Source organism: Ailuropoda melanoleuca, chromosome 6 (genome assembly GCF_002007445.2).
Source record: "Ailuropoda melanoleuca isolate Jingjing chromosome 6, ASM200744v2, whole genome shotgun sequence".
Taxonomy (NCBI): Eukaryota; Metazoa; Chordata; class Mammalia; order Carnivora; family Ursidae; genus Ailuropoda; species Ailuropoda melanoleuca.
This window is the reverse complement of record NC_048223.1, coordinates 55,521,096-55,545,989: the sequence shown is the minus strand read 5'-3', so window position 1 is coordinate 55,545,989 and position 24,894 is coordinate 55,521,096. Positions and strand designations below refer to the sequence as shown.

General features: G+C 39.3%; 1 protein-coding gene across 1 annotated transcript in view; it reads left to right on the top strand.

Moving 5' to 3' along the window:
• The window catches only part of RYR2 (ryanodine receptor 2), a 445,869-nt gene that overhangs the window by 283,668 nt on the left and 137,307 nt on the right, over positions 1-24,894 (top strand). The window contains 9 exon segments of the mRNA XM_034663566.1: positions 304-393; positions 1,285-1,422; positions 4,069-4,146; positions 5,793-5,868; positions 9,615-9,738; positions 10,215-10,330; positions 13,952-14,049; positions 16,555-16,676; positions 22,768-22,817. Coding sequence (XP_034519457.1) covers positions 304-393; positions 1,285-1,422; positions 4,069-4,146; positions 5,793-5,868; positions 9,615-9,738; positions 10,215-10,330; positions 13,952-14,049; positions 16,555-16,676; positions 22,768-22,817 — 892 coding nt within the window.

Genomic DNA, 24,894 nt, shown 5'->3' with positions numbered 1-24,894 from the left:
CCCCATAGTCTGCTCCTGGTGGGTGGGGGGGAGTGCTTTTGACACAGTCACAGACCTGGGTCTGTTTGAGGAAGACTGGGTGTGTTTAATCTTTGGATGAAAAGAATAGCTCTCAGTGATTACTCAAAAATAATCTTGGTTAGGATGGAAATCTTTATATTGACTTATGCTGGGTCAAATTCAAACCTTAATCAATGTCTTGGTTTATTTTAGATTTGTTTTTACCAAATACACTTAAACACACGCACACCTACACTCTCAAAAATTAATCCATGTAAAATAATTTTGATGATTTTTTTTAAGTTGGCAAATGGATGGATTTATGGAGAAATATATTCAGACTCGTCTAAAGTTCAACCGTTAATGAAGCCATATAAACTATTATCTGAAAAGGTGAGGTTGTTTTTTTTATTGTTGTCAGTTTTTTTTGGTTTTGTAGTTTTAATTTATTTTGAATTTTTTTCTTTATTATATAATTTCTTATTAAAATATATTATTTGTATATGCTTAAAAAATCACCTTTATTTAAATGTGTTGTGATGAGCCCTGGGTGTTATACACAATTAATGAATTGTTGAACATGACATCAGAAACTAATGATGTTCTATATGCTGGCTAACTGAACATAATAATAATAAAAAAATAAAGGCCCCATTTTTTATCTTTTATCTTGTCATTTTTTTCTCTATTCCCATTTTCTATCCATATTTAATTGGTTATTCTCTCCTTAATATTTTTCTGTCCCTTTTTAATTTGTATTCTTCCCGAATATTTTTAAGGACTTTAGAAAATATTCTTATCATGCTTAAGAGTTTCTTGATGAGGGATAATGAAGTAATTTACAATGATTGTTATTTATAAGTTTTCTTGTATTTTACTTCGTTGGGGGTGACAATCAGTATCTTGACAAATGAGGTGAAAAGAACTTTGTAGCTTGGTGTTTGTGGAGGAAGAGTTATTCTTGTCTGTTTATTCAGATGGTGGAAAAGCCTACGTATCATATAATCTGGCACTGTTGCTCCTTTTTAGTTTCTATCTAAAGTATCAGAAACTAAAGGAAATTAACCTCCTCACAGTAATAAGCTGAGATCCCTCTTAGCAATCTTAGTCTAACTAGATCTCAGCTCACATTGCACTTTTCAGAACTTTTACTTTACTTTTTCATTTTTAAATAAACAATGCCAATCTTTTTCTTTAAGTGTAGGCAATCTATTTCACATTTTTTATTTTCATTCAGATTCATAATACCCACCCCCTTATTTTCCTCTTTCTTTTTGTCACTAGGAAAAAGAAATTTATCGCTGGCCTATCAAAGAGTCTTTAAAAACCATGCTGGCGTGGGGTTGGAGGATTGAGAGAACACGGGAGGGAGACAGCATGGCGCTCTATAACCGGACTCGTCGCATTTCTCAGACAAGCCAGGTAAGAACCACACTGGTGAATCCGCTGCTCATGTCTCATACTGATTTTTATCAGTTTTGAGATATATGTTTGCCATAGTATCTGTGAGATTAGGAATCATTTTATCATCATTAAGTTGATGAAGTAAGGCTTGGTGCTTCGGGGAATACCAAGACAAGGGAGGCTCAGTCCATGCCCACAGAATTTTCCTGTATAGCAGAAAAATCAAGAGAATAACAAACATTTTGGAAATACAATTCTGACAACAGAATGAGAAATGAATTAGAGAAGGGGGAGATTGAACACAGAAAGGCAGATTCCTTGGGAGGATACCATAGACATGCCATGAAACAAAACAGAAGTATTAAATATCTGAATTAGAGCAAAGATAGTGGAAATGGAGGGAAGTTGATATATCCTGGAGATATTTTTGAAATAGAAAAGACAGAATTTTGTGACTGTCTGATACATGATTATGGATGAAGAGGAGTAATCAATGGTGATTGCCATGGACCCGGGCTGGACTGCCAGGTAGCTAGGAATGTTAATAGGTAAGGTAGGGAACACAGCAGCACTCAGAGATGACAAGGAAAGAACAAGAATTGATTACAGTTGCTGTGTTAGGCAGAATACAGCTCCCAAAGATGATCCCCAGTTGCTGGAATCTGTGAAAATGTTGCTTCACTTGGGCTTTTGCCTGTGTGATCAAGGTTAAAGACCTTGAGATTGGGGGTGGGGGCAGTAGGGTGCCTGGGTGACTCAGTTGGTTGAGTATCTGACTTGTGATTTCACTCAGGTCGTGGTCTCAGGGCCATGGGATCGAGCCCCATGTTGGGCTCCGCACTCAGCAGGGAGCCTGCTTGAGATTCCCTCCTCCCTCTTCCAGCTCACATGTTCACACTCTCTCCCTAAAATAAACAAAAAAAAAAATCTTTTTATTTGACAGAGGAGATTATAGTGAATTATCTGTGGGTCCAATATAATCTCAAGGGTTCTTAGGAGTGGAATAATTTCTCTGGCTTTGGGCAAGGGAGATGTGATTACAGAAAGATGGCCAAGAGAGGTACTGCCTTGCTGGCTTTGAAGATGGAGGAAAGGGGCCATGAGCCAGGGAATGTGGGCAATCTTCAGGGAGCTGATAGAGGAGTTGCCGCAGAAGGAGCCTGAGGAAATGTGGTCAGGAGAAGCTGATCAGAGAGACAGGAGGGTGGCATTCATGAAATGAGGAGCTGGAGAGCAGGGATTCCTAGTGTCAAATCTAGAAGCACCGGTTTGATGGCAGCTGGAAAGAGGCCTTTGAATCTAGCATCTGGGAAACTGGTAACGTTTGAGAGGGCAGTGAGAGTAGAAGGGTGGGAAGAAACATATTCTAGTATGTTGAGGGCGTAAGAGGTGACAGCAAGAGGGAAGTGGTCCCAGTGTCAGACAGCTTGAGTTGGAATTCTGCCAGCTCAGGTTCGTAGCTCTGTGACCTTTGGTAAGTCCTTTATGTTCTTTAAGTCTCAAATTTTCTTTTAGGGAGTATTTATAGGAGGAAAAAAATGTGATTTTTTTACATGTTCCACAATTAGATGGTGCCCAGCAGTGGTGAAGGCTCAGAAGCCAGGGGTTAGTCAAAACTGACCAGTAAGTTGAGCATAACCCATGAGCCCATTACTAATGGTAGCATAACATTAGCCTCTCTTTTGTTCTAAAAGCACAGATGGGAGCTATAGTGTACCTTTTATTTATTTATTTTTTTGGCTTTTCCCTGTCTAACAAGAGAATATACATATGAAATATAGTAATATAAATACAAATACATTATGAAATGTGTCAGGATAAAACTTGAGATTTAAGGCATGAACCAGGGGTCGCCTGAGTGGCTCAGTCATTAAGCATCTGCCTTCTGCTCAGGTCATGATCCTGGGGTCCTGGGATTGAGCCCCACATTGGGCTTCCTGCTCGGCGGAGAGCCTGCTTCTCCCTCTCCCTCTGCCCTCCCCCTGCCCCTGCCACGTCTCAAATAAATAAATCTTAAAAAAAAAAAAAAAGAATGCAGGACAGTATGAGAAATCTTCTTACAGTTGATGAGAAGATATGTTTCATTTTTAAACTGCCAAAATTCAGAAATTACGAAAAGTCAGAAATTAAGTCTCGTTGTTATTGGGAATAACTTTTTTAACTGTTGATTACTGTATGATGTACTTTTAAAATTAAAGAGTTGATTGTATTTTATCTTAACATTTAGCCCATTGAGACATTTGTAAATATTGCCATCTTTGATTAATTACTGTTTCCACAAGGAAGAGTAAATTTTGTTGCAGCCAATTCGAATCTGTAAGAAACTGAACAATAGAGTGATCATTTGACGAAGGTAATGTTTCAGAATCTTGGATTCATTGCACAATTTGTTGGATTCTGATAATTAGCTTTCGGGATGGAGATCTCAGATCCCTGAGATGTTGGGATGTATCATTCAGTCATAACTGAAATGATGAGACACCCAAACATAATTTATTTTGCTAGATATGTTTGTGCACTAAGTTTGTAGAGATACTTGCTGGTTTCATCTAATGGAACATTACATGCGGAAGTTTATTTTTCCTGCATTTCTGACGTTTGTTTTAAATCTCTCTCCACTGGGTTTTTTAATTAGACTTCATTTTCTTCACATAAATCATCTAGGTTTCTGTAGACGCTGCACATGGCTATAGCCCCCGAGCCATTGACATGAGCAATGTCACGCTGTCCAGAGACCTGCACGTAAGTATTATGGACTTTTTAAAAGTATCCTGCAGAGGTGCCTGGGTGGCTCAGTCAGTGAAGCGTCTGCCTTTGGCTCAGGTCCTGGGATCGAGCCCCACATCGGGCTCCTTGCTCGGCAAGAAGTGTGCTTCTCCCTCTCCCTCAGCCTCTCCTTCTGTCTGCCGCTCTGCCTGCTTGTGCTTGCTCTACTAAGTAAATAAATAAAATCTTTAAAAAAAAGTATGCTGCAAATTTCAATTTTTAAAAAGCGTACTGTAGTACTTTCCTGCATTTATTTTTCTGCATGAATTTGAATGGGGTGATCATAGAAAGGGTCTATGGAACTTAAAGATTATAGACCTTAACATTTTAATTGCTTTTAAAGTTGAAATAACTTTTTCTAGGATGTTTCTCCTAGATAACATATTTTCTTTACAGATAATTTAAAAAAAGATAATGTCCATTAAAAAATCCTATTATAATGAAGTAGTTGTGTATGAGAAGAGAATAAATCAGGAATTAGTGATGCCCTGCTTGAGGGTAAGCTCAGTTACTCATTAAAGAAGATGTATTTTAAGTCATTTATCCAGGGAAACTGGCGGCATTCTGTCTGCTCCATCTGTTGTTGTATCTATTCTCCTTTGTCCCTAAGGAACATACTTTGAAATGGCTGATTTGAGTAAAAGAAAATGTGTTGTCTTGGATCAGAAGTTGTTGGGTCGATATGATATACTGATCAAACAACAATACTGGCATTGTTAGTATTATTCCAAGAGAAATGAGGACTTAAAGACAAACCCTGTGTAGTAGGTCATGTTAATTATGTTACATTGTTTGACTCTGTCTTTCCCCTCCGTAGGGGTGGATGTCTTACAATGAGATAGTGAACTTAAAAACCAAAAGGGAAAGAGATAATCTTAGAGGCAATCTTATCAGAAAGCAAAAGGCCACAGGGGGTGCCTGGGTGGCTCAGTCAGTGGAGTGTCTGACTTTTGATTTTAGCTCAGGTCAAGGTCTCATGGTTGTGAGATTGAGCCCTGTGTTGGGCTCCCCACTCAAGTGGGAGTCTGCTTGGGATTCTTTCCCTCTGCCCCTCCCCCTACGCACATGCATGCTCTCTTTCTCTCTCTTAAATAAATAAATTAAAAAAACAAAACAAAAAAAGAAGCACAAATCCACCGAAAGGTTAATGTGGCCCTGTCCAAGGTCTCTGGTCTCTCCCCAAGTTTGGGGCGGCCATGGAATCTAGACTATCCCTGTAGGTTCTTTGCATTCATTGTTTAATAAGGTTTAGATTGTCTTTTAAAGCTTTGCAGATTACAATAAGAACTTGTAAGTAAATAGATTTTTTATTAAAGTTCACAGCTCATTTGAAGTTTTCTTATTGAATTAATAAAACCTGTGTCCTTGAACATTACAAATAACAAGAATTGTTCCCATCAGATCACCTCTGCTATTTCCCACTTTGCAGTGTCATGGGCCGTGAGTTATCTGCGGTTCAGATTCCAACTAAGAGTTGTGTTCGATTATCTTTTAGAGGGATTTTAGCACTGACACACAATGATTTATTAATTTAAAGTATGTTATTACATGTTGGCAAGCAGAGTCCTCTATTTCTACTCATTCAGTTATAACTTATTTGCTAAATATTTCATTCGTTTCAGGCTATGGCAGAAATGATGGCTGAAAACTACCATAATATTTGGGCCAAGAAAAAGAAAATGGAACTGGAATCCAAAGGTAATATTTTCTGAAAATCCTGATTAAGAAACAGAGTGTGATTCTGTGAATCTCTGATATGCATAAAACAGTCTTTTTAGAATGAGAGCTTATTATACCTTTGTTTTCTTAGAATGGTTCAAATGTGCCTGTAACAGTTTCAGGTGGAAATTCCATCATTCTCTGATTGCAAGTGTACATTTCTTCTTGTCTCAGAATTCCAGTGGCTCTCTCTTGCCCATTTTAGCTTGTAGATACCTGTTTCTCACCCTAATGTTCAGGTATTCCGTGAGTTACTTAGACCTTGCTCACTGACTTCTATCCCTGACTTAAATATTTTTCTCCCATCTTCCCTTCCCACCTCCGGTCTCACCCCCTTGCTTGGTCCAGTCCAATTATGTTCTTGTCTCTTACATGCTTTTGCTTTTCTTTTCTGTTGTTTTTCTTAAATACTTAAAATGACTAAATATTTTTAGTCGTTTTTCAAATCTTTTCTTAACTTATTTGCATAAATAATTTCTTCACTTTAGTGCATCCTACACTGATGATCTCTTTCATTGTTATTTCTTCAATATTTGGTCTATAAATGTATTAATGTGTGTATGCGTGTACACACACAACTCTCTGATTACTTCCTATATGGGCTTCTTTCCCCAAATGAGGATATAATTGTCTCAAGGTCAGGACCACAACTTCTGTTACTTTTGTAATTTTTACTCTACAGTTCTAGGCATCAAGAAACTCTATTTCTTATTTATTGGCATAGGTAAAAATATATGGGATATAGTGTTGAAGGGCTGGGGTATCTTAGAGTGAAAAGTATAGCTGTGATATTGCAGGGTGCTACCAGGCACCAACACTAGGAAACAGAGTAGCATAAATTAGAGTCGGTCATGGAAATGAACAGAGAGGATTCTTTACACCAAAATTGCCTATTGCAAAAATTGACTTAGGGCTAGGCCTGTTTTTCTAGAATCATTTCATGAATGTTTGTTAAATGAGTGATCAAGTGTTTGGCTGGCTGGCTGATGGATGGATGGATGGACGGATGGATGGACGGACGGATGGATGGACGGACGGACGGTTGGATGGCTAGGTTAGTCATAGTGGTATAGAGTTTTGCTTAGTGGAATTCTTGAAGAGGCATCATTCACATGACTAGTAAACAAAATCCCTATTTTTCAAGTGAGCAGATGACATGAGAAAAATGTGTTCTCTTTTTTTCCAAGTAGGTTTCAGTCACTATGGCTTGGTCAGTTTCTGGGCCAGCCATTAGGTGTCCCACAGGCAGTGTTTTCTTGAAAGCATGCCACCTGTAAATGAGACACTCAGACCTCTGCAGGCAGCTTCTATTGGTCCAGATTCAGACCGTGTGGTTGGGAGACAAGCCTGGGTGTGCCAGGCTAAACGGTGAGGTGGTGATGGTAGTCCTCAGAACCTTTAATTCTTCTCACTCCACATAACCGTCTCCTTTTGAAGGAGAAAGCAAGTGGTTGAGGGCCAAAACAGCAGACCAGGAGGAAAGGTGTTGGAATATACAGCACTGGATCTTGGCTTTTAGTTGTTGAGACTAACGAAAGTGAGAGACGAGTCTTAGAAAGAAGATAAACTAGAGGCTGTGGACAGCTTTAGGAGAGAAACGACTTGTGTCTTTTCTCAAATTTGTTCTCTCCCCTGGGGACTTTGACACCAACTGGTGGTCTGATAACTCTGCTTCTCTTCTGAGATCTGGGTTGGCATGTGGGAGGTGCCTGTCACCATCCCTGTGTTTTGGTGCCTGTGGTGTGCGCGCACACGCGTGTGGGGGTGGAAGGGAGGAAAGGGAGGAAGGGTGGGACGGAGGAAGGAATAGCAGGAGGAAGCACAGGAAATCCGGAACAAGGAGACAGCTAGAAACAAAGTCATTTACAATCTGTCACACACCTAGACACCGCAAAAAATCCATTCAGGAGCTGCACACTTCAATTTCCACCCCATCTTGGGCTCTTTATTTTCTCTCCTGCCCTCTCTCTTCCTCTTTCAGTAACCTATTGGTATCTGACCTGAAATCACTGTGGTTGCCAAATTAATATAATTTTCTAGAAATAAAGGACTAAATGCAATAGGGGAGTTCAAAATAGGAGATGATTGCAGGATGATTAAATTAGATGTTTGATTTACAATTTTTTTTCATAACACATCCTGTTACAGCTTTGATTATGGTAGAAGTCAGATCTGCTCAGTGTGCTTAATAACATATTCCGTATCCTTGTTGCTGCTCACCGAATGCTGGTTTCAGTTATCTTCTGACAATTGCATTATAGCCGATACTATTAATACCGAACTATAAAATGATTGATGGCTCCTTAATGTGCCTAGTGGTTGTTGGCTTGGTGGCTGCGGACTATGCCTTTGCATTTATGATAGTATAGTGTCACCTAATGGTGAGAAAGCTCGGTGCGCGATCACGTTTCTGTGGATGGCACTCTCAGGCCAAGCAAACTCCAGAAAACATGGCATTTTCTCCTTTGCCTTTTTGATTGCTTCTTTCATGCACCGGGCAAATACATTGTTTATGATTGTCTTAGTGGCTCCTGGCGACATCATATTGGACGCTGATCTAATAGGCTCTATGTTGTCCCCAGAGTTCAAACCAAATATTTGTTTCCAAGTATTTTTTTTTCTGGAATTCCCATTAGCAGCTTGGTTTCAAGGAATTTCAGCATCCCACCGAAAATACATTCCCATACGTGCTTTATAAACTTTATATCTGGGGCACACTGCTCATCACATCTTTACATCTGGAATTACCAGGGCGTGTTCTGAAACTTTTATAAATATTACAAAAATTTTTTACAAAATCTGTAATTTTATAAAGACATTTTTCATTATTAGTTTTTTAAAACTCTCAATATTTTCTAAATCTAAAAGGATGCTCTTTTGTATTTTTCACTAAAATAGGTAAACTAGAAACCTAGATGCTTGCCAAAATTTTTAATCCATCAAGTATGTATGCTACTGTGATTAGATACTTAAGAGATTAACTTTTTTTTAAAGATTTTATTTATTTATTCGACAGAGAGAGAGACAGCCAGCGAGAGAGGGAACACAAACAGGGGGAGTGGGAGAGGAAGAAGCAGGCTCATAGCGGAGGAGCCTGATGTGGGGCTCGATCCCATAACGCCAGGATCACGCCCGGAGCTGAAGGCAGACGCTTAATCGCTGTGCCACCCAGGCGCCCCGAGAGATTAACTTTTAACCTAGCAGTGAAGTGTAGGGTTTGTGTGGTACATGTGACTCTAATGTGCTCTTTAATCTGGAAGGCGTACTAAAAATTCCATATTTAAGACATTTTTTTCCCTCTCTCTCGGGGTTGGAAAATGAAGCCCATCCCTTGAAACATGCCTTGTAATTTCACTAGCTCACGCTGTGTGTGTCTTAGTGTGTATTTACACACTCCACACCCAGAGTTCGTTTGAATGGTGAGGGGAACATGGCTTCTTCTCCCTTCTCCTGTCATTGGCACTTGATATCACAAATGCCTGCGTGTCCTTATTTTAATTGCCTCTTAGAAGGCATATGCAGTCTTTCTTTGAATGGGCTTCCTAAATTAATTAGAACATTAAAGGCAGTGGAGAGGCAAGACCTTGTATGACTTGTATATACTCCGTGTATAATAGGAAGATACCAGAAGTTCTGTAGTGTGGTCCGATTACACGTGCCACTCTGTCACATTTCTGATTATTTTCTAATTGCGATGCTATGTTCTTGTCTTGGTATGCTCTTAGGAGGTGGAAACCATCCCCTACTGGTTCCCTATGACACGCTCACAGCCAAAGAGAAAGCCAAGGATAGGGAGAAAGCACAGGACATCCTCAAGTTCTTGCAGATCAATGGCTATGCGGTGTCCAGGTAAAAGCACACCTACCATTACATGTTTTGTTATAAGACTGAATGTCCACATATCCCTGTCCGATTTAATGCTGAAAATGGCTCAGTGATCCCTTTAAACCTTAGAGCTACTATTTAGTATCTTCAAAATACACACGTCAGAAACATTAATGCCCTTGGCTGTTTGCCATCTAATTGGTTCCTTTCACTACTGAGATTAAATCCTGTCCATCTTTTAAGCAAAAATTTTTGGCGAAAATGACCCTCTGTTTCTCTGAAGGTGACCTTTTTTGCATAATAATAGAGTTATTCTCTAGAGTTTTACATCAGATGCAAAGTATTCCTTATAAATTAAATCTCACTTTTGCCTTCAGCTACAAGGACATTAGATCATCTTCCATTTTTATATATATACCATATAGACTTTTTAAGCAGAATTGTACCTTCCAATAGTCTTTGTAGGAACTGATTTCCATATTTCGTTTTTGCTGCTTTAGAGGATTCAAGGACCTGGAATTGGACACACCTTCCATTGAGAAACGATTTGCCTATAGCTTCCTTCAGCAACTCATTCGCTATGTGGATGAAGCCCATCAGTACATCCTGGAGTTTGGTAGGGCACCATCGTCCTATCCCTGACAGTCCCGTGTTTGTTATTCCTAACGTAGACAACATCAGGGTCTAGAACAACACAGACTGCCAGGCTGGTTTTGGTCTGTTCCCTGGAGGTATAAACACTGTCTACACGTCCTATTACTAAATGGAGTCTAACAGTCAGTAGGCAAACATGTTCTTAGGAATGGGTAAATTTAGAAACCTTAAAAAAAAAAAATCGAACATACCATTCTTTTCTCCTTCTAATGTTTATTGGCATTGACTTTTTATTTTTGAAATACACATTGGATGGACATCAGAATTTAAGATAGAGTTAAATCCTTCCTTATGAGATTAATGGCCAAGCTCTTGAAAAAACTGAAACTGTGGATCCCCAAACTTTCTAGGCAATGTGACGGCCTTGAGTTTAGCCTTTGTAGGGATCACATATATACTAGAGTAACTGCGATGAGAAATACTTTGTTATCCTGTTAAAGTAAAATGGAAGACCTCCTCTCCACGTGGCCCCATGCTACTGAAATATGAAAAGAATTCCTTGTTTTATTTTTTTATCTTTTTAAAGATTTTATTTATTTATTTGAGAGAGAGAGAGGGAGCATGAGTGGGAAGAGGGGCAGAGGGAGAGGGAGAAGCAGGCTCCCCTCTTAGTAGAGAGCTGACGTGGGGCTCGATCCCAGGACCCTGGGATCATGACCTGAACGGAAGGCAGACGCTTAACTGACCGAGCCACCCAGGTGCCTCAAGAATTCCTTTTTTTAAATCTTAGATTCAGAACATATTTTCAAGATAGCCTCATCTCATATCTTATTTCATGATTGTCCTCAGCACCATTGACTTAAAATATGAGTTTTTAATTACTGAACTTCATGTCAGATCACTTTCCAGCCACTGCTTGATATTAAGATAGAAGGATTAAGGATTAAGATAGAATTTGCCCCTTTGAAAAAACAAGTGTGTTCCGGTGATCAACTTTTTATTTTCTTTTTCATGCTTTTTTTTAGTTGTTATTTTTGTTTTTTAATCCTCATTCTTTTTGCTTTTCAGTACTCCTCAGGGCCCATAGTCCTAGATACCTTAGCGATAAATACATCCTCCACAAACCCATCCTGATCAAGGGCTCTTTTTGCTACTGTTTTCTTAGGATTTAGGACTTAGTTTTTGGCACGTCAGATGAAAGCTCATAGAAATTTGAGCTCTGGTATTTTCTTGTTCCTGGTCTCCTGTATCCTAAATGTGTTGAAAGATTTTCCAGTTGAGTATTGTTCTCTTAAAGAACCTTTTCTCTCTCAACCTGCTCTGTATTTGTAGCAAAGTGCTGCAGTTTGTCTTCTTAAGTATCTTTTTCACAAAAGCCAGCTGTGCAAACTAATTTATAATATGTAATCTCTCTGTAGCTCATACAATGATTTTTTTAAAAATATGATTTTTGAGTCACCCTTAAACGTAACCAAATTAGTCTCAATTAAGGAAATTTGATTAAAAAGATGAAGCCATGATGAATTTTTGAAGGCTTTGTGCATATAGCTAACTACTGAAATTCCTCAAGCACATTTAAAAGTATCTGATATGAATAGCAACTCAAATTCAGTCTTCTTTTTGTCAAGAGGGAAGAAGGAAAGCAAAGTCAGGGTATTAAGAAAACACTTTCTTTTTTAACCCAGCATGGATAATGGAAACAGAAATTTGATGGGTGAACGTGTTTGGGTTTTATCCACATTGTATTCAAGTTTCTGAATAAACCAGTGTTACTGCAGAGGGAGTGGTGAGAACCTGGCTGCGAATTCACCCACTTAGCGCATTTCTTTATTTCCACGGGGTAGAGGGTCTTCTAATCCCAATGCTGGGGAGAAAGTGAGGCTAGCCCAAGAAATTAAGGTTTTTACCATGGCTAGTGTCACATGTCCCTTTTTCAGATGGCTGTGACTGAGAACTGTGTTAGAGGAGCAGAGGTGGGACTGTTTGGATTTAATTTAATTTCCATTTTTCATTGTCACTGCAAGTGAAACTTCTATCATGCCTTCTTTTGTCTTTAAATTTACTGCCTTTGCAACACATACGAGGCTAATGGCCGTAGAAAGAATGTGCGTGTGCCTTTTTCTGATTTTGGTATTACATCTAGATCGTATTCTCTCCATCAGCATTTTGCACAAAAGCATTTTTGTTAAAATGTAAAATGTAAAAAGAAAAGATGTTTCCTATTTAATTCCTTGAAATGTTACCATGTTTAGCTATGTGCAAAACTCTGTTTTGACATAGTTTATCTGAGAAAGTCCTTTAAATAGATCAAGACATTTTACGTAATATTCTTGAGAGAGATTGAATGTAAAAGCGATAGAAAAATTAAATCTGTGAGTATAAAAAAGGCATGATTTTCTTTTACTTATTCATGGCAAGAGCATTGTTCTAATATTACAAAATATTACCTAAATTTCTTAAAAATTATCCCCACCTCATGTCTCAGATTTAATGAAATGTATGTCAAATTGCTTTTAGAAATTTATGTTTGCAAAAGAACTTTTTCAAGCAAAAGTCCGTTTGATTCTTATAAAATAGGGGAGCTCTGCTTACACATTTTACTAGCACTTTCTATGCAATTCTGAGTGGTTCTTTGCTCTGCAGCGTGTTCTGCATATCGTCTTGGTTGTTATAGTTATTGCTACCTCTTCCGTATTCGGGAAGCCTCCTCTGTATGCATGAAGGAGATGGAGAAGCCCACTTCTCAGCCAAATGCATGAGGTCAATCAGTTCTTAACCTCAAAATCATTTTCTAAACCCTGGGGAAAACTTGGGTGTCTTTGCTTTGCTTATGGAAATTGTCTTGTGACATCAGTGGACCTCCATCTTCCAATCTAATGTTGTGGTGATCCTCCCTCCCAGCCCAAGCTTGTTTCCTGCAGCTTTTTAGTTGGTACATTAATATCGTAAGTCTCAGTCACAGCAAGAAGTAACCATCTTTATTAGAGGCCAGGGTTAAAATGTGACCAATTTTGTGTCCTTGGTTTATACTCTCTGTTCTCACCCCGGTGAGCTCCTTTCTGACTGAAAGGAGACAGTGGGATTTTTACTTTATTCTATTCCAGTTGTCCCCTGCATGTCAAGACCATAAACCTACACCAGTGTGTGTGCTCTTAATCCCATGTGATCAAGTTTTTGATTTTGATTTGGATATTTTTTTATTGTTTTTTTATTACATTATGTTAGTCACATGCAGTACTTCCTTAGTTTTTGATGTAAAATTCCATGATTCATTATTTGCCTAGAACCCCCAGGGCACCATGCAATACGTGCCCTCCTTAATACCCATCACTGGCCTAGCCCGGTCCCCTGCCCCCCTCCCCTCTGAAGGCCTCAGTTTTTTCCCAGAGTCCATAGTCTCTCGTGGTTTGTCTCCCCCTCTGATTTCCCTCCCTTCGTTTTTCCCTTGATTGGAGTATTTTTTTTTAAATCCTTTTTAAAAATTATCCTGCTGAATGAAGTTAACCTTGCTATTTTGGATGGCTTTCTATGTTCAGTTTACCGGGATAGGACATTGAGCAGTGTGTTCAAATGTTGCATTTTGGGTGAATAGCTTGTCATGTTTGAAGTCAGACATGTTCCTAACAACTCTTCTTATCTCCAGATGGTGGGAGTAGAAGCAAAGGAGAGCATTTCCCTTACGAACAAGAAATCAAGTTCTTCGCTAAAGTACAGTATACAGTCCATTTTGTTCTTGCTACAGTACGTTTGTTCACAAAGTATACCCTGTCGGCCTTTGCCTCTTTCCAGAGCCTGGGTCTACAAATGTGGCTCTACTACAAGAAAATATTCTCTGGCACAGAAATAACTGCGTGAATCATGTGCGGTAAATTTGCTGCCAGGTTACTTGGTCATACTGTAACGCACTGTGCCTCCTGCCATAACTCTCAAATCACTTCTGTTTATATGAAGTTTAATTCAAAGCTCCCCTTTTTGGGACTTTTATCAAATGACATAGAAGAAAAATATCTACTTCTTAATATTTGATGGTTGTTATGATTTAAACATGTATGAGCATTTCTTTTATACAGAGGAAAAGCATCTGTTCATTTATAAATTATAAATTTTAGAAGTTTTACATTATAAGAAGCTTTACTATATCATCTTTATCGTGGGACCTGTGTCCTCCGCCTTTTACAGATGAGGAAGCGGAGTTTATCCTCAGAGAGGATCAACTGTATATATCAAGTAAACCCATTTTTGTCATTCGTTCCATTTAATTAGAGTTTATCGGTAATCTGCTCTTTGCCTGGAACATTCGTGACTCTCAGCCCGTGAGGGAGGGAGACAGGTGTTGCAGATTCTCTACACTGGTTCGCTCCCTTACGCAGCGCGTACCGTGCGCCTCGTCTCTGTCCGCTCTTAGACCACATCCCGGGCTTACTCTCGTGGACGCAGAATGCGCTCGGGAAGATTTCCTGTTGCAGCACAGCCCCCTGGGAAGACTTGAAGCGTTCTGTCTATTTACTTTCAAAGTACTTGTGTTTGGTGGTTACTATAGGTCATTTCCAAAATGGCATGTTCTTTCAATTGATTAATATTTGACTTCTATGACATGTTTTCAGAATTGTGCCCTTTCTGGAAAGGAGGTTTTTCTGATCACTCAATACAGTGCACAAAATCTGTATCGAGCATCTCACGTTTGTGTTGAGCTACATATTGCTAGTTATCTGTTCTGGGTTGGAATCCGCCTAATAGCCAATTATTACAAATGCTGTATTCATGGCCTCTAATCATACAGCTAATTAAAATACACTCTTGTATCACCCTCTCTATGTATTCAGCACCCCTAGTGATTTGGTTTGCAGGTGCCTCATGTGGTTTAGTTTCTTCTGAGTCTATGATTCATTCATTCACATATTTATTGATTAGCTATTATGTGCAGGTCACTAAGTTCAAGCAATGTCACAACACTCTAGGAAGATCACAAAAGATGTGTATTTTGCTGCTATATATAAATATTCTACACCACATTGTAGGAAAAAAACGTAGTTAGAGTTGAATCTACATACTAGTAATGCCAGTCATTATTACTTTTTTCATTTATTCCTTAGCAGACATTTATCTAGAAGGTCCTACAAAGTCCTAAGCGCTGGTGATCCAGTCGTAAACAAAACAGAGCAAAGAGTGGTCATAGAGACCAGGAGAGGGCAGTAATGGGAAACAAATCCAGAAATGTCTGTTGTTCTTACATATCTTATAGACTCTTATTGAGAGAGACTAATTCAAAATCAAGGGTTTGGTTTTGTTTTTTGTTTTTGTTTTTTTGCAAATGATGCTATAAGAACAGAGAATATGGGGATTTTATCTAGTTAAGGAGATCAGGGAAGGATTATCTGATGGAGTGTCACTGAGCTGAGGTCTGCAGGAGGGGAGTGAATGGATTATGAGGCATGGGAAGAGCATTTCAGATATAGGGAATAGCATAAGCAAAGCCTTGTGGTGGGAGCACACAGGGTGAAGAGGAGGAATTCGCCAAAGGCCAGCAGCATTAGCATACAGCAGCATTAGCATACAGCGGTATTAGCACACAGCAACATTAGCATACAGCGCCATTAGCATACAGCAGCATTAGCATACAGTGGCATTAGCATACAGCAGCATTAGCATACAGCGGCATTAGCATACAGTGGCATTAGCATATAGCAGCATTAGCATACAGGAATGTCAAGTGGGCTTTGAGGGAGGCCAGGTAAGAAGAACGCTGTGGAGGTGGGTAAGTGGCAGCGTGACTTTGAGTAAGCCACTCACTTTCTGCACCTCCATTAAATCCCTATAAAACAGGGGTGATGATACTTACCATACAGAGTCCTTGCTAGGAAAAAGAAATGACAGTATGTCAGCTGTGACCTTCACACATAGTAGAGACTCAATAAATGGTAGTTATTATTTTTGAGCCTATCCGGCACTGAGCTACATTAGATGAAAATACTAAGAATATTTCATTTTGAAAAGATATTGAAAGTAATTCCAAACAGTTGAAAATTGGGTATGTTCCCCATAATCACGTGCTGTCTCACGTCCGCACACGTGCATACCTGCACATGCACAGAGACCGGAGACAGGGTGAGATTTAAGAGAAGTGTGCTCTAAAATCGTGCCGACTAGCGTGGCTGTGGATGTTGGAGGAGCTGCTGGGTGTGCGTAGAGCTCGCCGCTCCAGAGCGTCAGCCGACCGTGCAGATCTGTTCTCTTTCTTTCTTTCAGGTTGTGCTCCCTTTAATTGACCAGTATTTCAAAAACCATCGTTTATACTTCTTATCTGCAGCAAGCAGACCTCTCTGCTCTGGAGGACATGCATCAAACAAGGAGAAAGAAATGGTGACTAGGTAAACAGTACAGAAAATAAAGACTGTTGTTGAGTGAAGTGTATTTGTATTGGAGAGAGAACAGCTGGGGACCTTGTAATGGGAGCACGCAGAGTGCCCACCCAGCTTCCCTGACCCCGGGCCCTTTGGAATCAAACACCGTGAGGAGGATGCTCTCTGCAAGTTGATACATGTGTTCTAAATGTTGAGTTTTCCTCTATTTTGCTGCTAAATATAATGCCGAATAGAAGGAGTAAGGCACCCAGTGCAGAATCCACAAGTAGACGCACCACTGGATCAGTATTTGTGATACATGGTGCTTTTAACACTACTTCCTTTAAAATGTCTCCAGATCTACTATTTTTGCCAAAATTTTGAAAAATACAGGCACTTTTCTGGAGGGCAAAATCCCTTTTACAGAAATTATCTTTTCCAATGTTTGTTTGAAAATAATGGCCAATCGTGGAAGAAAATGATGTAAAAATATGTACTTTCTGAAGGTTTCCCCTCCCAACACTCAGGCTGGCCTCTTAGTAATGCTTTCTCATTTCTGTTTGAACCCGAGTATTCCTCATAGATTTATTTGGGATTCTGCTGGGTATTTTAAGTCTGATTTTTCAAAATTCTGCCAAAATTAAGTACTGGTGAGAATCGATTACTCAGCAAATCTATTTCTGTATTATCGAATTGTACAGGAGTCCATAGCTAGCTGTTAGATGGTGTTCGAAAAAAACTTTCTGGACAAAGCAGAATACAAGTTTCCCTTGGACTTGACTTTAACGATCTGCGATGTCATGTGATGTAAGAGTGCAACAGCATTAAAAATGGCCCCAAACTTTTTCAAATAATCTTCCTGTGAAGTTGGTAAAACCCATTATGGGTAAAGAAACAGAGAATCCATCCAGTGGCACACTGTTTCCACCAAAAACTTTGTTTCCACCGGAAAACTGGAAAAAAAGGAGTGAAGGGCTACTTTCTAAGATGTGAACCCCTCCCCTTCCCTTTGGCATGGTCTTCTTTCCTCTTTCCCCAGGAGAGAGAGGCCCATCTCTCTGCATTTCACAGGCTCACCATCCCCAGTGGACTGGGAGTGTCTCAGCAGCTAGAAAATGCCAGGGCATCGAGTTTTCTTTAAACACCCTGCAGCCCATACTGCAAAGTCTCCTCACCCGCCCCTGGGTCAGAGTAGCCTTTTGTAACGGTATCTTTGTTCCCAGAGTCGTTGTTGATGTAGATGTCACTCAATTACGTAAACCAAGAGACAGTGCAGTCAGAGAATGTAGGAAAAAATACAATTATGCAGATTCTGTTCTTTCCCCTCTCCTTTATCGTGTTTTTTCTCCATTACGTTTCATTCTTAGAAGTGTTCCCTGACTTCAGAAGTAACTAATTTTCCTTTGATGACTCTCCCTCAGAGAATAAATCAGAAGAGCATTGCTGTTCTGTGCTAGCCTCCGTTGCTGTTGGTTTGGGGGCCTGAGACACCCCCTCTTCATAAACACTGCACCAGAATGTTTTCCATAATATCATCTTCAGTTTTTCTTCACCTCCTGGAAAGGTGGTTGGCACATTTTACTTTTCCCGTTACCATTTCCAAAAGAGAAATAAATACCATCTAAAATTCCAATGTATGGGACTGAGACACACATTAATAAAAGTAGCTTAATTTCATCACAGCACCTATGCACCAAACGTAGGTAGAATTTAACCTCAAAAACTTCTAGAATGAAAAAATGAATTATAGGTAATAACAAAGTATGGAACATGCAAAATGCTGTTCAGTCATTAAAATTATGTATGCAAATATGTAATAATTAAAGACAATGATTATTTAAGAAATAAAATGCATAGTTAAGTCATATGGATCCAGGTTTTTTAAAAACCTAAATTTTTATGTGTAGAAAAATACTGGTAGGGAAGAAACTTTATTTTAATAGTTGTTTCCTTTAGGGGTAGTATTGTAGATATTTTTCTTACTACTTTTATATATTTTTAAAGTGAACATGGAAAACCTTACTTTTATAATCATAAAAATATGTTTTAAAACAACCCAAATCACCAAAAACCAACTAAAAATTTTGTTTGACATGTTAAAATGGAGTCACTGAAGTTTATAAATGTGTGATTTCTTACCACTTCAGTTAAATATTACTTCAGTGAATAAAATAGGTAAAAAAAAAAAAAAAGTTAAAATACAACAAAAAATACTGGCCCTGCTCCTGTGGATAAGCAGTCATGCCCTCACACACAGGTTGAACACCGGAGTGATCGTTTTAATTTGTATTTAACAGTGTGTGTGGCAGTCGTTGTGTGGGTCTAAGTTAACTTGCACTTTTAAGAACAGTTGTTTCCTTCACTCTGGGAGCGTACCTGGCAGTAGCTGGGTATGTGAGTAGAAGTGTGATTCTAGAAAGAAGCCACACAGTGCTGTGGGAGTCAGAGTAAAGTGAGACCACATTGGATGGGTGTGGACGGGCTAGAGATACGGGAGATCCATGATAATTCACAGTTGATCTTAAAGAACATGTAAGTCAGGGATTCAGAAGGGGGACCATTTTCTACATGTGAATGACAACACAGAGAGTGTAGAATGTAGTAATTTAGGGGCAATGTGGGTTATGTCGATTCATTATGGAATACTGTAATTGATAGTAACTGCCAGAATAAGGCATCTTCTTCGTTTTTTCTTTTTAATTTTTACACTTGGTCTTTTTTACTTAATCCATTAGCCCTAGGAAGCCATTGGGATAGAGGGCAGCCTGGCAACAGAAGTGGAATGGAGAAGAGTCAGCTTGCTAGGAGGCCTTGATAGCAGTGCAGGCTGTGGAGACAGAACTGCTTCCTCAAAGAGGTGTTTCTGCCCACTGATTCATTTAGCACGTATTTCTGAGTGCCTGCCATGGGCAAGATGCTGTCCTGGGCTTGAGGATAAACACGCACATATGACAATGTGGTTCCTACCTCCAGTGCACTTAACAGTGCAGCTGAGTACCTGCTTACATGCACAGCTAAGCACTTAATCAGTTGTGATGAGTAATGGAAACATATATAAAGAACCGGGAATATAGAGGAGATGCACATGGAGAGTGGGGCTGGATGTGGGAAGCACAGACACGAGAACATCATAGGACATGGCATTGAGTCCTGTGGAAGGTAGGAAGAAGGAGGTCAACATGGCACTAGAGTTTCGATGCTGAGTGGTTGGAACAATATTGGTGGCAACAGCAAAAAGAAATGACAGAAGAACTGGTTTTGAGAAGAAGGGGTTAAATTTGGCTGGGGAATCATTGATGTATAAGTAAGTACTAGCAGGTCATTCAGCTGGAGATGTCCAGCAGAAAGTTGGAAAGGAGTGTTTGGTGTTGGTGGAGAGACCAGAGCAAGAAATGACATATTTGGAGATTATCTGTATCCATGTAATGTTCCAAATTCTGAAAGCAGAGGAAGGGGGGAGTGGAGAGAGAAGCAAAAAGGTCTGAATACCAAAACTTGGAGAATTATTCCATCTGAAGGGTTTTCAGAAGTGGGTTTTTGAAGAACACTGAGAATGATTAATTAGAGAAAAGGGGGAACTACATTGCTGTAAAACAGAATTCAGAGTGTCTGAGGTTGAAATAGTTGGTGATGCCAGGTACCCTAGAGAGCTCTTCAGGACAGAGGTTGAAAAGGTGTTATTAGATTTGCCGATTGACAGGAATTGAGACTATCTAGGGAGCATTTCAGTAGAGCAATGAAGGGAAAAGCAAAACGACAAAGCAAGGCATCAAAGCCAAGGAAGTGTAGATGCATTACAAATACTTAAGAATGTTAGTCATGATGGGATGTACAGAAAGGGGATAACAGCATCGTGGAAACTATTTTTGGAGAGACGATCGGCCAAAGCTTATGGTAGTGAAACCTTTTAGTCCGTATAGAAACTACACTCTGCAAGTGGACGGCACAGGAAGGGACAAAGACATAATTGTCTTTGGGTGGACTTGGTTCTCTGCATACCCTTATTCCCCTCTGGTAGCACATTGGCTACTGATTAGGAGCAACCAAAGTTAAGAAGCACTTGCTACTATAAGAAGTCATTTTTCTTGGACAGACTCTCAGACATTCAATATCCAAGAGAATGGGATACAGAGCAGTTCTGTTTTCCATCACAGCAAAATGTCCTAGGTCTGGATGCCTTGGGTTAAAATGTGATCCTAGTGTCATCAATTCAACATTATCTCCAAATGTTTCATGCTGATCCTAGACAGTCAGTAAAGAAGTAAAGGAGGTCACTTAAAAAAGGTCGTTATACATTTAGGGATCCAAAATGCGTACCACTCTGAAAGTCATCACTCTCTTCAAAGGGAGACAGACCTTTGTTGAGTTAGCATGCACAGGGCTCAGGGATGAGGGCACCTGGAGAAAGTTGTTTTTGGTTTATTGTCTTTTCTCCTTGTAATAAATCACAAAGTTGAATAATGCAGCTCAGGAGGCTGGTGTCTCATTTTAAATTCCAATATCTACTTGAACAGATCATTGTTCAAAACTTTTGGAACTGCTAGATTTCTCAAGACCTCAAATTCACTTAGACATTTGTCGATGAATGTTCTCTTGGAAAAGCTATACAATGCCCTATATAATTAATTTTCATTCATACCTTATTGGCATAGTTACTGAAATGAGAAATGGTAGCTGAAACTTCCTGTTGAGAAGGTCAGTATCACCAAGGTGATTCTCTGTCTCCTTTCTCCCATCCTGCCATGAGCACGTGACTCCATTTTTTTCCTCATGGCATAGCGTGTATCCCTAATCCTGACGAGTGTACGTCTGCACACTGCTGTTCATGGGAGAGCTTTGCAAGACAGAATGGGACAGTCAGGATATAGCTGTCACCATTATTGGGACAGTCAAGCTGGGTGTGGGTAGCACTGTACAAATGGATCATCAAGGCTAGAGCTTTGTTTGGTAAGCTCTGGCTATGCAGAGCCCATGTTCTCCAAGAGCTCAGGAGTGTGTGGGTAGATGTGAAACTAGTATCAGTTGGAATATGGGAGGATAGGTATCATGATAGAGATTTCAAATGGCCCTTGAGAGAGGAAGGCATAGGTACACTGTCAGCTTGGGCTGGGAGTGGTGAAGGAGCACTGGGTATTAGCAAAGGCTTGTTGGAGTGGACTTGTCCGGTGCTGAATCCTGAGGCATGGGTAGAAGGCAGTGTAGTAGGGAAGTGAGTGAAGGGTATTCCTGAGAAGACTTGTAAGGAGCCTACCAGACTGCAGCCTGGTGACAAGCCAGGACAGTCGGAGGTCTTGCCCAGGTTCTGGGGTCTGATATAAGAGTCAGTGCACACCGGCACTATCATGCTGAACTCTGAATGCTGAATGAAGGCCGTCCTTCCTTGGACTCTCCCACTACTGATCCCCAGGGAGGACACAGAGACCTAGGACGTGGGTCTAGAGGAGTTAAGAAACAAGCTCAACTCAAGCCTTAGCATTAAGATCCCTTGAAGTTATACCACCTATAATATTTTTCTCTGAGTGATTATCAGTGGTTCAAATTCCGTCTCTCCTTCACTGTGTTCAAATTCACTGGATGCTTTGGTATATGTGTAAGGGGTGTGGTCAAGGTTGGAAAAAAGGAAAGTTCAAATGATAAACATACTGAAACTTCAGGTAACATTTTATGCCCAATGCGCCATACTTCTGGGTTTAAATAATGTCCATAACAACAATAACAAAATTCTAGAATTCCAGTGGTATATTTGGACAGATAAAATTTAAGTGTTTTCCTTGTGGTATTTGAGTAGTTACATTCTTATGGAGTTCATATAGATGGCTTTTATATTAATTAGCTTTGCTTTCAAATTTTTTTTGGTTTCTTTACTTATAATATGTGCTTTTTTAACCATGTTCGTTAAAGATATGCACTCAAAGATCCTTTCTTTAATACCTTTACTCCACATTCTGCTCAGAGAATTGATTCTTTCTGCGTGACATCATGTTGCTTTTTTCCTGCTCATATATCAGCTGTTTATTTTTCTTTTTTTCTTCTTTTTTTAAAATTTTATTTTAATTTCTCCCTGTCTTTTCTACCTTCCCTCCTCCTCCCTCCCCTTTTGTTTTTCTTTTGTCTTCAGCCTATTCTGCAAACTTGGAGTTCTTGTCAGGCATAGGATTTCACTATTTGGTAAGGAGACCCTTGAAACAAATATGAGCATGGCCATCACTTGGTTTTCTTTGCCAGTTTTGCACCGTGTCGTGTGCTGCTATGTTGCATGAATGCATGTTTGCATGGCTGCATGCATGGTCGTCGCAGGCCAAGATAAGGTCCTCGAGGTTGTTTGTAAGTAACGTTATCTGCGTTGAAATGGAAGACTGTAATTTTTTCATGCTGGTCCAAAGCACATTTGAAAATCGAAAGGTTTTATTATGAAAGAGAACATGAATGCAAGTGGCAGCTTCTGCCATATTTTATTTCAGAGGGGTGAAGCAGAACGGGGCCCTCGAATTCGTTTGTCTAGTTCCAATAGATTACAGAATGAGCTGTCATAAATTAAAAAATTCTAACTGCACTTATTATTTTATTTTTTTGTAATGCTCTTGACTACAGATGTGCATGTTGACTGCATTCTAGACATGGGCGCCTCATAGTAGAGACAGTGAGGCAAGGACTTCACTTGGAAAAAGGGACTTTTCAAGTCCGTTTTTGTTTGTCTGGGAATTCACGTAACTGAAGTCCACAAACCCGAGCACCTGCTTTTGGACAGCCGTGCAGGGCGGTCACTCCCTTTCCACAGATCCTCCTTGCTGTGGGGCTGTAGGACTCAAGATCAGCTGGCGGAATTTGTGTTTTCATTTCCTGCATCTGCTTTTAAAAACCTCAAAAGCAAACTTCAGCCCTGTGCACTCTAGGTTGTGAGACAGTGTTGGGGTAATTTCAGTCGTGAAACATTGAGTGTACAGATACAGATGTTACAAGTTCAATTCCATTTACAGGTAGAACTAAGGATTATGTCATTTCTTTAAAAGCCACAGTGAATGAACTGAGGAACACACACACACACACACACACACACACACACACATTATTTTTCAGTTCTTTAAAACAGTTTCTTTTTTGAGAAATGACAGTTTCTGGATATAATTCCTTAAAGCTCTGTTTGGTTTCTAATTTTATTAGATCCAATATTTGGTGCTCTTAAAGTTAGTAATTAAAAGTTATATTTCATTTAAATTGCCTGAGTTTTTGCATTAATGTTTCCATTATCCCAAATCAATGAGCAGATTATCTTCAAGATAATTTCTAGTTGACTAACCTTCGTTTGACTTCTCTTCAACATAGAAAAATTTCTATGAACATAATGCAGACAGGATTGTTACATACTCTTCAACTTTCTTGTAATAACAGTGGATTCAAGTGTCCTCCATTTGTCTTATTGTATGTCATTCTGACGGGGGCCCCATTTCTCAAGTGCAGTGTTTGCATTCTTACTAATGAGCATAGTAATATTTTCTTTTGTGCTGTTTCTAACTTCTTGCCTGTTGTAAATTCTTGGTTTTCTACGTTATATTTCACTATAATTTTCTTTAAAAAAATTTTAAGTATTCCATATATAGAACAAAATACACAAATCTTGAAGATGGCTTAATGATAGCATTTGTTGAAATTTTCCATATATATATATATATATATATATATATATATATATATATATCCATTTCCTCAGATAAAGACATAGAACATTGCCAGCATCCCAGAAGTCTCCCTTGTGCCATTTCTCAATTCCCAGTTCCTTCTGCAAAGGAACTATATGTAGACCTCCATTACCATGGGTTAATTTTGTCTATTCTTTAATCTCCTGTTTTTTTTAAGGTTCCAGTCATTGAAGATAAATGCATAATACAACTTGTCGTACATCTCAGTATGGACTGAGACTTTAACATCTATTCCATCCCTATGGGATGCTGATATCCCATTTAGACATTGTATTTTAAATCCCTTAGCCTTGAAATACTATTATTTTTATTTTTAACAGGAATTTACTGGAGAGCTACTCTGTGTCTTTGCCTCAAAAGTGTATCGGTGTGTCCTCTCTATTCTGGCCTCTCTTGCTTTCATTGTTTCAAATTTGCTTTGACATTTGCCTGTAACGTAATGCAGACTTCAAGAGGCCTTCTTCCTTAATCAAACATTTTCTAGTACAGACTGGTCACACCATTGGAATCTTTAAGTCTTTTCCATGTCATCTTTACACTTGACAGTT